General features: G+C 40.8%; 1 protein-coding gene across 2 annotated transcripts; it reads right to left on the reverse strand.

The window, feature by feature from the left end:
- Positions 1-333: 333 nt before the first annotated feature.
- Positions 334-12,456, reverse strand: LOC135497639 (segmentation protein even-skipped-like). 2 transcript variants are annotated; one of them, XM_064787466.1, is made up of 4 exons: positions 11,791-12,456; positions 9,258-9,290; positions 1,819-1,973; positions 334-1,452 (listed from the first exon to the last, which is right to left on the reverse strand). In XM_064787466.1, the coding sequence occupies exons 1-4, from the start codon at positions 11,948-11,950 to the stop codon at positions 832-834; spliced, it is 969 nt and encodes a 322-aa protein (XP_064643536.1). In that variant the 5' UTR covers positions 11,951-12,456; the 3' UTR covers positions 334-831. The 2 variants fall into 2 exon arrangements, with proteins under 2 accessions (XP_064643536.1, XP_064643537.1); XM_064787467.1 differs by lacking the exon at positions 9,258-9,290.
- Positions 12,457-12,821: the final 365 nt, after the last annotated feature.

A 12,821-nucleotide genomic window follows, 5' to 3' on the forward strand; every position in this document is an offset into this window, starting at 1 on the left:
GGGGAGAAGGCTTTCGCACACTGGAATGAAAGTGCACTGCGATTTTCACTTTTTCGTGCGATTTCCAGAGACAATGATTTAACCGCCTCGTTGTAGGAATGAGCACGTGCATTGCCTGTGGAAATCGTGCGCCAAAACGAAACTCGCCTCTACGAAATCTGCAGTTCAAAACAGTGAAAATAAATAAAGTGAAAAGGTAGTTATAGAATATAATACATGTATTTTACACTAATATAATGTACAGAATTGTTCTATTCGATCTTTATATTGGCAAGAATCGTTCACTTTACTTCCACAAAATTTTATTTGAAGACAATGCTTATGCGATACTAAATAAACCGTATACACTGAGCCATGGAATAACCATAAGCGGCCAACCCAAAGTGTCATGGAATACAATATCATGATAGTATTAACACTTCTCGATGAAATGGATGTATCAAAAATTGACGTGTACCCGTCTATAGATTGTTCAGCGTATCCTATATGAAGAAGAGACGACCATGTGCTTGGTATTCAAGTTTACCAAAATCACTTCATGACAATTACCACGAGTATTTACAGCCAACACATCGAAAGAAAGTCCGGCTTTGGCGAATGCACTCCTGCGCAGTTGCGTTTGGATTTTGCCTTACGTAAAGAATGCCACTTGCAGTTGAATACATTGGCAAGTCACACGTTCTCTAGCCATCATTGTTCGGTAATGCAACTTAAAGCATCATTGCCATGATAATGTGCGTCTTAATAATCGTAAGCAAGTCTCACAAAGTTAACTATACAGCACATGAATACTTTCCACAGTCTTTGAAAATTGTCTTATGTTGATAATTATTATGATCTATCAGAGTCAGTTTTGTAAGGTTGAAATAGTCTAGGTGCTGTAGTCGTCGTTGGAGCCGATGGTGGCGCTGTCGTCACGGGAATGGGTGCCGGAAGTGATGTAGTTAATGACGTAGGTATTGTTGTTGGTATTGATGGGAGTCCTGGCGGTAAATACATATGGCAATTGCAGCCTTCCTCTGACGTAGTAGGGCAGGTGACTGCGGAAGAATGCGGCGGAAGTAGAGAAGGACTATGCGGTAAAATGTCACGTGTGTGTAAATTACATGGCGTTGAGGCGCTTGGAATTATAGGTGCTGCTCCTTCCGGTGCAACAGGAGGTCGCAGCAGTGGGTTGGCTCCTTGCAGTAAATCCGCACGTGGTCTGATTGGACTAGGGAAGCTGTAGGGGCTGTACGAGGCGGCGGCTCTCTGGAGTCCTAGACTAGCGTAGTAACTGAATGGCGAGGCACTGGCAGCTGCGGCCGCTTGCAGCGGGTAAGGGTAACCTGCAGCCGCTGCGGCGTTCATCAGATAGGCGTACAAGTTGGGATCTGCGGCGGCAAGACCGTAGGGCCAGGCCATTGCCATTCTTTGCCGCTTGTCCTTCATTCGGCGATTTTGGAACCAAACCTGCAAGAGAGAGGAAGTGACGTCAGAACGGACAGCTCGGTTAGAGAATGGCATGGGTAGTGCAGGATAGCAGGAGTTTGTATTGGGAATACCGAAAGCAAGGTATGCCAAAATGGTCCAAGATGGGGCCATTCCTATTTGCCAGTTGTAGGGTGATACTAATACCGTGTTGAACATTGTATTAGGCCGTGCCCCGAGAAAGCTGCAGGCCTGAACTGCAGCTGGTGTTTTTTATCGTTACATCACGTCGCACATTCTCTTTGAACAAAGTTAACGCGATGTAAAACGATACGGAGCATCATTTCCATGCAGCCTCATGCACAGTGAAGTTTTTGACAACATTTCGTATCAGCGTCGCTAACTTACCTTGATTGTGCTTTCCGGTAGGTTAAGCGAAGCCGCCAATTCGCATCTTCTTGGCCTGGAGACGTAGTTTTCCCTGTAGAACTCTTTCTCCAGCCTCCCGATCTGTTCTCGTGTGAACGCGGTGCGATATCTACGGACTGAGGGGTCTTCAGGAACTGAAAAGAGAGAGAATATGCCAACATAAGACACGAGAAAAAGACATTCGCCACAATTTGCAGATTCTATAACTGGACTCCCTTCTTGTGACAAACGATCCTTCTTCCCGAACACGATAGCTGTAATAAAACACAATAAATTACGTGACAGTGGTCACTTTAACTAACTAATGAGAAATGCTGATATTCAATCAATGTCCAGATGAATTATCTATAGTATTTGTTATGTAATAATGACCTAGGACCCGGATGTCATTCAAATTGGTTCATGTCACGCGAAATCGCGAGATCATTGCCCACATCAAATGAATCTATGTTTAATTCAAAACTATTTGGAAATTTTCCACGCAAACTGAGCATAAAAGTTTGCCTCTAAATTACCGCATAATTTGGTAATGACTATTGAGCATTAATGTTACATCGCCGACGTCATAATCCTTTCTATTTGATTATGGCGCTTATGTGGATTTATCACCAGATAAAAATTCATTATTGGCCATAGTTATGTTTGATAAGTTGTCATGACGCTACCAAGGCCAGTGTTTGTCTTTATGCAAAACTTATCATAACAAAAGAACTCCAGGAAAAGGGGGACTTTTTCTCATACCTCTACACCGGCCAATCGCTACTTTTAACATTAAATGTTTATCAGCCGCAACAGAGCATCGCGTGCCGCATCACACGCGTCAAACCTAATCACTGTTGCCATCTAGATATCTGTGATTAAAACAAAGACCAATGATTCTTTGATAACGACATGTTTTAATTACTCCGCGCAGTATTCCCGGGGTGGTGATTAGGCTAGAAGAGGAGAACTGGCGGCAGAGCTTGTTAAAAACGTCCCATCAATCTTGCTGTAAGGAGAGTTTGGAAGCTTGGGGCTCTGATCACGTGACATGGACGACGGCGCCATGATGCTATCCTGCAACATGGTATCGTATTTGATGCGCAGTCTTACGAGTCTTAAAAATTGGACTACAAAGTTATTTTTCTTTAAAGCTGAAGATATTTTCCTCTTTTTTGAGACCCCCCCCCCCCACAATAATTGAATTATCTCCGTTCTAATCATCCGGGTCGCAAACAGAAACCACTCGGCCATAAAATTGCAGCCTGTCACCCCCAACAATACACTTGACATCAATTAATTAACATCCCTAATTAATGCCCTGTCTTGGTCATATTTAGCAAATTTATTTACTGTAATGGTCAAATTTTACATTAAACTTGTAATTAACCTCGGGCCTGAGGGCCTCGTTCTGATCACATTAGTTCCCAGAGTGCTCATTAGAGGGAACTATATCATGAATAAAATGATTACGTTACCGCGTTCGGGTTCAGATGAGATGTTCTTTGCATAATTTTATCTTCTATTTAGTGGTGTTTTGGGTGGCTGGGGGATGCGGTTATGCGGGAATGCTTAACCTTTAATTATCAGAGATAATGACTCCTAGGAAGAAATATCTATTGTACCATTTCGTTCAGGTAATAATGATGATGTACTGTCATGAGCAAGAAAGATAAAAACGTTTCCATTTTTGTATTCAATGTACATAAAAAGCTGACAGTTAGAACTTCACTGCTGTCAGGGGTTTACACAGTCTGGAGGCATATTGGGTGCCGGGCGTCTTCATCTTGACCCTCATATTAACATTGCTCAGCTCCCAGACAACACGCGTCAATGTGGGCAGAACCTACGACGGCAACACCGCTGGAAGTTCAATATGGCCGTCTTCTGCGTTCAACAAAAAGGCGGCGAGTACTGTGAAATGGTGGCGCGGTAATCTACAACATGCGTGTGTGCTGTAGGGAGCGTCCAAGCAAACCTTCCCATGCCGGATGTAGTTATATGGCCACACCAAAGCGTGAAACAGAGAGTTGCTTGTTGTTGCGAGTTGTATTTATTTTCAGAGTCGCCATCACGTCACTTTCTCGAAAATCATGTTCTGTCAACGTTTTAGCGCTCCCACCATTCTGTGGCTAATCTGCGAGTATTGTTACATGAAAACTTTATAACACAATTATATCAAATATTAAACGAATCCTGTGACTGAAATTGAATGATTATCTAGTGCTTATTAGGCGGGCATTACCCTTGTTCTTGATCCGGATATCAATAATTTAGGTGCAATCGGAATGAAACGTTCAGCAGACGCGCGCATCAATCACTTAGATAGTGACAGGGAGAAACACGCGCTAAAAAGTTGGACTACATGGCCGAGTGATGTTGAAGTCCCGCGAGAACCCATTAAATGACGAGATAAAACAAGCTCATTGATTGGACGAACTCAACCCCTGCACAGGAGGGAAAAAGAGATTCATGTACATAGGATAACATGTCAAGCGTCAGAAGTAAATTGATATAATCTATTTGTGTTTATTGAATCATTCAGACATATCATTTAATAGATTTATTATACAGTGATGACATTTGGAAAATAATGGAAAAAATCATGAAATAATGTAATATTTAATGCCATGATGAATGATGATGTTTCCCCGGAGGTAATGGCAAAATTCACTCAGCGCTAAACAATTTAATCATATCGCCATTAATGTGACAGATTTTGTGTATCCCTGGCTAAAGCCATTTGATTTAATAATTCGGGTTTTTGCGATTCCCTTAGATCGCCAACAAATTTCCAAACTTCTATCATGATATGAACAATTCCGAATAAAGCACTATCGATGCGTTTCGTCTTGTTGGCAAATCAGGTGACCTCAATCCTGCTACTCCGGCGCAGCCTTTAGAATTCAACCAATCATGGAGGGATATTTTCTGGATAAAGACCTACGAGAAATATCATTGGAAAGTACATGAATATACATGAAGTAGGTCTTCACGATCTCCTTTCATGTTGATGTCCCATTCACAGCCACTGCGTTTATCAGAGGTTTCAGATCCCCCTGATTGACCTTGGCTCATTTCTCTCCTACCAAGCCATGAAAGTCGCCTTCTTTCACTGGACGAACCACAACAATGAGAGGCAAACGCCGAGACCATGTTCGCTGCCATTTGAATTATCTTGGCGAACGAAATGTCGAAGCATCGAAAATCTGACAGATGTGTTGGGAAATAAATTTATCATTGCTTCGTTTCACAAAGAGAATGAAGGAGATAATATAATGATTTTACATTTTAAGGATGGCGCCGGTGCCCATCTCGGTTTATGCGTTTAATGGTGACGCCACAGATGACACAACAACAACAACAACAACAACAAAGAAACGACTGCCGGCAGCCCCCTTGTGTCAGAGGTTGATATCAGCAATACAATCCTACGGGCCCAGGGCCTCCGAACACTGTTACCAAGTTCAACAAGCTCGGATAAAATCTATGATTCGAAAAGCGTTATTTCAACTATTTTTATTGCCAGATTGTATTTTCGAACCATGCGACATTTAGTTCTTATTCTAAAAGATTCATCATTGAGAATTCATTTGTTTATTTGAGGGGTTACATGGAGGGCCTTTAAGTAAATAGCATTAGGTTATTTCTCAGCTAGATAAAAACTGCGCTGTCATAAATGTTGCGTTTCTGAGGGTAATCTATAGAGCGTAGGCCAAGAAAACGACAGTAATTGACATTATTTGTCAACGCAATTTATTTGGAAATGAGGGCATTATCTTTGTGACAGACACTAGCACGTCTAGGCAAAACACAGTTATTGGTTGGATTATCTCAACATTCAAGTAACTAGGCAGTTGACATGGGGGTGAGAACAATAAGCTCGAAATGTTGAATAATTTTGACTGAAATAATGACCGCTGATGTCTATTTACTGATCATATCGGAGAAAATACCGGCCAAACAATTATCCTTCCGTATTTTATATGAGGCCCTATGACGTCAGAGGTCTAGAGGGCGCTCTTATAAAAACAATGTCAGACGTTTCAATCAGTTACCCGCATGGCCGTCAGTCAGTTGATCAAAATACCACAATACCTGCTTATCTAAACAACCTAGGAAAAAACCGGTTTAGAATTTAATCCACTTAAACCCGTATAACGTAAATAACAATATTTATTTGTCAATTGAGCGTTTGAAGCAGGCCGACTCCCGTCAAAACTTGGTCGGAACTCGTGGGTGAGATGACTGAGCCATCTCCGAATAACAAACGCTTGATCCCGGTGATTTCCGGCAATTTCTGCTAATCTCGTTAAAGCTACCTTAAATATTTCAATAACACAATAAAACAAAATCCCTCATTTTCATTCGGTAACAGTAACAGCATTGTCCGCCTATCCTTGACCATTGATAATTTACTAATCTTCAGGAATTCGACCGACCACAGAGGCACGGGTTTGGCCTTTTTGAAGTCAGCCGCTCTTTTCAGTGCCTTAACAGTACTCCATCCATCGAACAATGATGATTCTGCCGAAGGCGGGTATTCACTTTTTACTCCGAACTTATTGGAAGTTAATCTTTGACCAGAACTTGCTACAATCACAATTCTGGTAATTAACCGGCTGTTCGCTCAGTCATTTAAAAAAAGATGAAGCAAGATCGAGACACTCCGTGCGTGTAAATTTTGTCACAGCTATTTCCCACCAAAAGTGATGAAAAATATTCGAATTGAATTCATTACATGTACAAGATGTGGATGCTTTTGCACCATTCCTGCATTGCAATGTACCTGGCTGAAGCAATGAACTTAGTAACATTGAAACAGTCTTTTATCGATTGATACGTAGGAACTTCTCGTGAACACACGACCAGCATGATGCAGGTTTAAATAAATGATAGGGTAGATAATTAAACTAATTATTGGTACTAATTAGATGTTGTTCTTGTAATAAAACGATGATTAGATTAAGAAGGTGCGTGTTTTGCTTGTGGATGGTTGATGTATATATTCATACAGGGTGCCCTAAAATGTAAACGAAACAAATATCTCAGCATCTCTGATCTGGTTGAGATGCATAGCCAACGCTTCTGAACAATGGCATCTGCGTGCTTTTGCAAGATGCGAGTCAATACCATGCTAACTCAGGATGAGTTTCGTTATAAATTAGGAAAACCCCAATCTTTCCAAGGTTCTACGACTGGTAACGAACCAATTTCGTTATTTTTGAGGGAAGTGAGAGTGAGATTGGATGGGTTACAACTGTTTAGGCCGAAAGCGGGCCGCGAGATTGGAAACTTAATAATAGATGTGATGTCACGAGGAAATCAAGGGGTATCATGACAACATGATCGCCACAGATCTCAGCATGAATTATGCACGTTGATAGGGTTTGTGATAGAGTTGGAATTACAAGGAACAAGAAAAGGGGTTAGGGAAATAAAGGGCCACGCGGAATCTGGTTTACATTTTGTAACGACAACAACGTTTTTTAAAATTCTGGCGGGGTAACACGTTATATCTGCCGAAGAAGAAAACTACGCTCACCCTCCATCCGGCGAGTCCTCCTGAGAGTTTATATTCTTTTTTTCGGAACCTGCCTCGGGAAGTTCTAGAAATCTATTTATACTGTAGATGCAAGGTAACAAACCTCGGCGGGAAACGCCCTAAGTTGATGGATTAAGAGCACTTTCTTTTCCATCTCTTGATCAATTCAAAATAATGAAGTCATGTTTCTCACAAGCTATCTCCAATTACCACAAGTAAAATACATGTTACCTCTCGCTTGCGCCAGTTAAGTGTTCCCATGATGCACTCTTCATCGCCAAAACCATGAGCAAAACTGATCAGACCTGACAACATCCGGGTCCCACAGGAACGAAAATGATACGTTTTGATTGCCTCGTTTTCGACTAAGCGTTCGTCTGCGTGACACAGCCTCGTTCTCATTATGGCACATCACTGCCAATTTGGGAATGCAGCCGTCTTAATAAGACACAGGTAGAATGGTAAGAGGATGGATGTGATGACTTGAACGGAGTTAGCAGAGCGCAGGTGTGTCATGGCGTCGGAGTTAGTAGAACGAGTGCTTTAGTTACCGCGCACAAAAGTTCCGGGTCCCTTGAGAATGTGGCAGAGAACTGGAGACGGAACGAAGGTACGCATCTTAATTGAAAGCCAATTATCTGAGATCATGAAGATGAAGACTATGGTTAATACTTGAACGCGATGAGACCCATGAGCAGAAAGCAGCACCACAAATGCTCCACATTCGTGGTTCTAGTAACGAAAGCTAGGCAGTGGGCAATCATCGTGGCAGCAAGTGATGTTTTGTTGAAAAAACCCCGAAATCTCATGCCTGTTTTATCCCTTTCACGACAACAGATGACGATCGATCACGATTATCACCCGCTTATCAAAATCAAAACTCAAGTTCATGAATCGGAAAAACCAAAATTGTTAAAATTACTCCAAGAAGAAAAGCAATTTTACGCTTTGTTTCGCCGTTTTGAAAATGAAGGATCGCGCATAAGTGGCGAAGGGCGGAGAATTAAAACATTAAATCGACCAAAAACAGATTGAATGGAAATTATTCGAAATTTTAGAGAAATCGTAAAGAAAATTCTTGATTTTTAATGAGGACATTTGGATTCTGTGCAGATGAATAGGATTTCATACTGAGGCGAAAACACGAGCAGCGTCTTCCGTGCTCGGATCACAAGGTGAAGGTCATATCATTTTTTTAAAAACATGGCGGAATTGGAGGACATATTTGAAAGGCTTCACGATCGTTTTACCAATGAGGGGCAGGGGCTAAAACTGCAGATTTCAAAATGAGTGATGATATGCAATCTAACGATAGAGATCGCTTCGTGCTTCGGGTACATGTACAATTTTTGTTATAAGCTTCGGATTTCGTTTGCTGCAGCAAAGAATTGTCTTTCTGACACTGCCAGATGGGGAGGTTGTGCAATATGCCGATGTTTCTCTCAGTGAAATTATAATTGAAGATGTCGTTTTAGATAAGCAATTGTTTGAGAAGGGACGATCTTTAGGGTAGGTGTTTTGATGGGATTCTTGCCGGGGTTGGACCGAGGAGGGATGTTTGGCCTTGGTGCAATCTCGAATTCCGCAGGGGCATTGCTTGTCAAAACATCTAATTGTGGGGCGGGATCGTGACCAGTGAACTAAATTGTGATGTGAATCCTTTTTGGCACAGCTGCATTCACAAACTGACTCCTCTCAAATATAGAGCCGATGTAAACATCTAGTTAAGCAACTGAGGCAATACACCTCTTGTCTTTGGAGATAAATTGAGACGTCTATGGCAAATTTTGAAAAGAAAATGTGGTCGACTCACTATTTTGTTAGGCATTTTGAAAGCAGGAATGTTAGTTTGTTAAAAGAACGTTGAAAGTAATTTACGGTGTTAGAAACTTACCCCGGCCCATGTCATGCATGTACTGCAAATAGTCTGCAAGGAAAAAGGGGCGGATAATGAGGGAATGTTGGCATGACTGGAGTTCTAGAAATGTTGGCGGCCTACAGTCATCGGAGAAAGGATCCAAATGGTGATGTGAAAAAGTGGTTCATAAACAACAAGGACAACTCCATATATATCATTACATGCGATGCCCATTGACAGTATAGCATGAAATCACGTGATATGACATCATCGCGTTACCTCCGCCATGTTTTGTTTCACTCCCTCTTGCAGTGGACTCGTGCGCTAGGCACTAGAAAAAGACCCAGGTTAGAAAAACATAGGCGGGAGAGAATGTTTTTGGAACTATGTTTTGAAAGCTGTAAAAGCCCATTTTTCTTCCTCGTCGGAACACCATCCTAAATGACGTCATAATCAGATGATGCTAATTTAAATAATTGGACACTCGTAATAAACACAAATAATACAACACTTGAACAAATCATGGTCATTTTTCACCGAAAAGCAAACAGTAATTAAACTAAATGATATTTTAACGACTTTCAACCCGCGGGGCGAGAGGGATTCGGAAAAACTGGCGCAGCTTACGTCCCTCAAAGGACATCAATCATTGGACACGAACGCCGACAAAGGAACGCCGACGATTGGTTAACTACCCAGATGGCCGATGACGTAATCGCGCAGTCTGTTACGTAATCAATTTATTTCGGCCCGAAAGTTTCCTTCTTTAGGACATTAAAGTTTATCGCTGTTTCTTTGTTTTCAGGTCATGTAATTAATTTTGAGTAACTTCTATCGTAGAGCAGATAATGATTACGTAAACTACGTATCAATTTTGAAATTAGACATCAATTAGTAATCAAGGTTATGTCATGAAGATAATTATGAGGTTCTCACGAGAATTTGGAACGGGAGAAGAGAAGAAATCGACTTCTACCTGTAGATTTCCGGAGTTCGCCCGACCGTGTCTCCGTGACTCTTCAGATCCGTGAGAAAAAAAGAATGGAAATCATATGGTTTCTCTGATGTAAATTCACTAGTACTGTATGTAAGTAAAATCTGGTATTTATTTTGTTCGTGATAGAATGCTTTAGCAAGGATGTTTTAGACAGCATTTCTATCAAAACTACCGTGAAGCTAGCTTCATGAGTCAACGAGCGATGCCAAAATATTCATGAGTACTTTTTCTTCGTTTTGGTTAAATCAAAGTCAAAAATTGTCAAATTATCATTTCGTCTTGGCTAATCAGTCATTAATCAATGTTTACTTGGCATTTTACCGTACAGAAACGTGAGAAAAATTCAATGTCGAGATTTTTAATTGCTCTATAAATCCTAAGCAATTACTGTTAATTACAATGTTGTTCCTGCATTAGGACTACAGACCACTTGATCATGGGAAAATACATAATCCTAAGCTAACTTCCTTCATATTTTTATTGAATTGAATTGATTAACAAAACACAAATCAGCCATCTATTAGAAAGTATTCAATTGCATTCAGTCTTAAGCTATTTATTTAATCAGTCAATGGTTTATTGAATTTCAATATTTGATAATATTGTGATGTTGTTAGATCGATAATTCCTCCACAGACGACAAGCTGACTTTTACCACGGGTAAGATTAAAATAAAGCAATAACTTATCGAAATGTATTTTTTGAACCGATTGGATTTATATCAAATTATTACTGAAGTCAGTAGCCTAAACAAAGGGTGACCATTCAATTATTTGGATAGACAACGAGTTGCGCCTCCAACTTATACATGTATATAGTTTTTCCCCCATGATTTTCGTGAGATTTTATGACGCGAAATGTTCTATTTGCAAACCATAAGGAGGATGAATTAGCCCGATCATAGCGTTATAAAATACGATGATTAATTATTTGTTCCCAGTAATGATTGACAAGATTTTATTGGTGTTGGATATGAATATTGCCCACCTTTTACAAAAGTGATGTATGTCATAACATCTGAGTAAATTTGTAAATGATTCTTCTGAAGTGGGGTCATTTCCTTCTCTTTAGCATTAAAACTAATCATTAAAACTCCGAGGAATCCGACCATATCTTTTATCAAATACAACCTGTTTATAAAGTAGGCGAATCTCAAGTCTCAACGATTATTACTGACTATAAACTTCCTAAAACTATATATGACGAATCATTTCTCTGTTTACGAAGTACGAGATGAGAGACAGTAAAGTCATGAAATGTCTTCATGATCATAATAAACTAATAAACTAATAAGATTCTATCATGAAATGGCATGGTCACTCAGGCCTCTTTGTATACGATACAGAAGTCGTGGTCATAATATATACGAAGAGTTTATCCTGAAATATGAACCCAACACACACTTAACTTCAAGTTGAACTTCAACGGTGTCAGTCCCTCCATCCAAATGGGACCATTGACCATGTTGACGTGATCTGAAGACTAAACGAATACTCCTTGCTTCCTCACGAAAACTGTGACTGGACTGAAAAGCAAGTTTCTTTATAAAAACATAGTTTTGTTCAATCTTACCTTTATTCTTTGCATCCATCCCCTTCCTTTTCTCATCTGGTCGTCCGTCCATCATTGGGTCCATGTCATCCTCAGATGTGTCCAGCCTCTCCGGCGAAGCCTTCCCCATGTCGAAGTCCCCCGTCGGATCTATGATATCTATATCGTGCGTATTCGTCATCGTGCCGACAAAACAAATTGGTGAATAAATGTTTTTGATGGTCTTTATTGAAGAAGTAGAAATCGTCCAAATATGATACTTCAGGCTGTCATTCAGAAAAGGCGACCACTTTGAAGAGCGTTGAAGTTAAGATATCGGAATGTCCTTGCTCGAATACTAGATAATAACTGGCGACTGGCTGCTGTTCAACTGAGGACTGCTCTTCTCTAGATGCGTTGGTTCCCCGTCAATTCGCAAATGGTTCTTAATGAAGACCACCTGCTTTACCTGTCCTTTCACCACGGGAAATATCACAAGAATAATCAGTGGGGAAACTCTCCCCGGCCTTGAATATTCAGAAAGTGAGTATCTAATTTAAGAAGTAATCCGGGATAGAGTCTAAGTTGAAAAATCGCGAGGGTAGAAATGGCAAGTTTCGTGTTCCAACTTTCGATTTGAAGTGACTTCTTGTCGCACGTGCTGAGTTGATATTACACCGGTTCTTGTGATTACGGAGTTCCGATCAGCCAAAGGTTATTAGTAATTGTCGCAGCCAAGGCATGCGGACTGGTTTTATTCACAACCAATGTCCCCTTCGACAGCAATATAAAGAAGGGGCGTGGCGTACACAATGCTTTCATCTTGCCGCCCATTGCCGCCATTATGGCGCATAACGGACCAATCAGAGCGATGGAAAGCAAATTGTGATTAGCACGAATCAATAGCAAGAAGAGCTCATTTGCAATGGCAGATTGGTTAATCATGCCGTTCGTTCGTGTGATGGCTCACTGGCGCCTTTTTTGCTTCGTTGCTGGTCGGTCATTGTTTTAAAGTGAAAGCGTTTGTTTTGCTCTGGTTAGAGAACCTTCGCAGCACCTGAAATAATAGGAAC

Source organism: Lineus longissimus, chromosome 13 (genome assembly GCF_910592395.1).
Source record: "Lineus longissimus chromosome 13, tnLinLong1.2, whole genome shotgun sequence".
Lineage (NCBI taxonomy): Eukaryota > Metazoa > Nemertea > Pilidiophora > Heteronemertea > Lineidae > Lineus > Lineus longissimus.

Excerpts from the sequence above, each read along its gene's own strand:
- LOC135497639 (XM_064787466.1), bottom strand. The coding sequence starts at position 11,950 with ATGACGAATACGCACGATATAGATATCATAGATCCGACGGGGGACTTC. Across the intron at positions 1,974-9,257 it reads CATGCATGACATGGGCCGGG|TTCCTGAAGACCCCTCAGTC; the intron begins GTAAGTTTCTAA and ends CTCTCTTTTCAG. Across the intron at positions 1,453-1,818 it reads TACCGGAAAGCACAATCAAG|GTTTGGTTCCAAAATCGCCG; the intron begins GTAAGTTAGCGA and ends TCTCTCTTGCAG.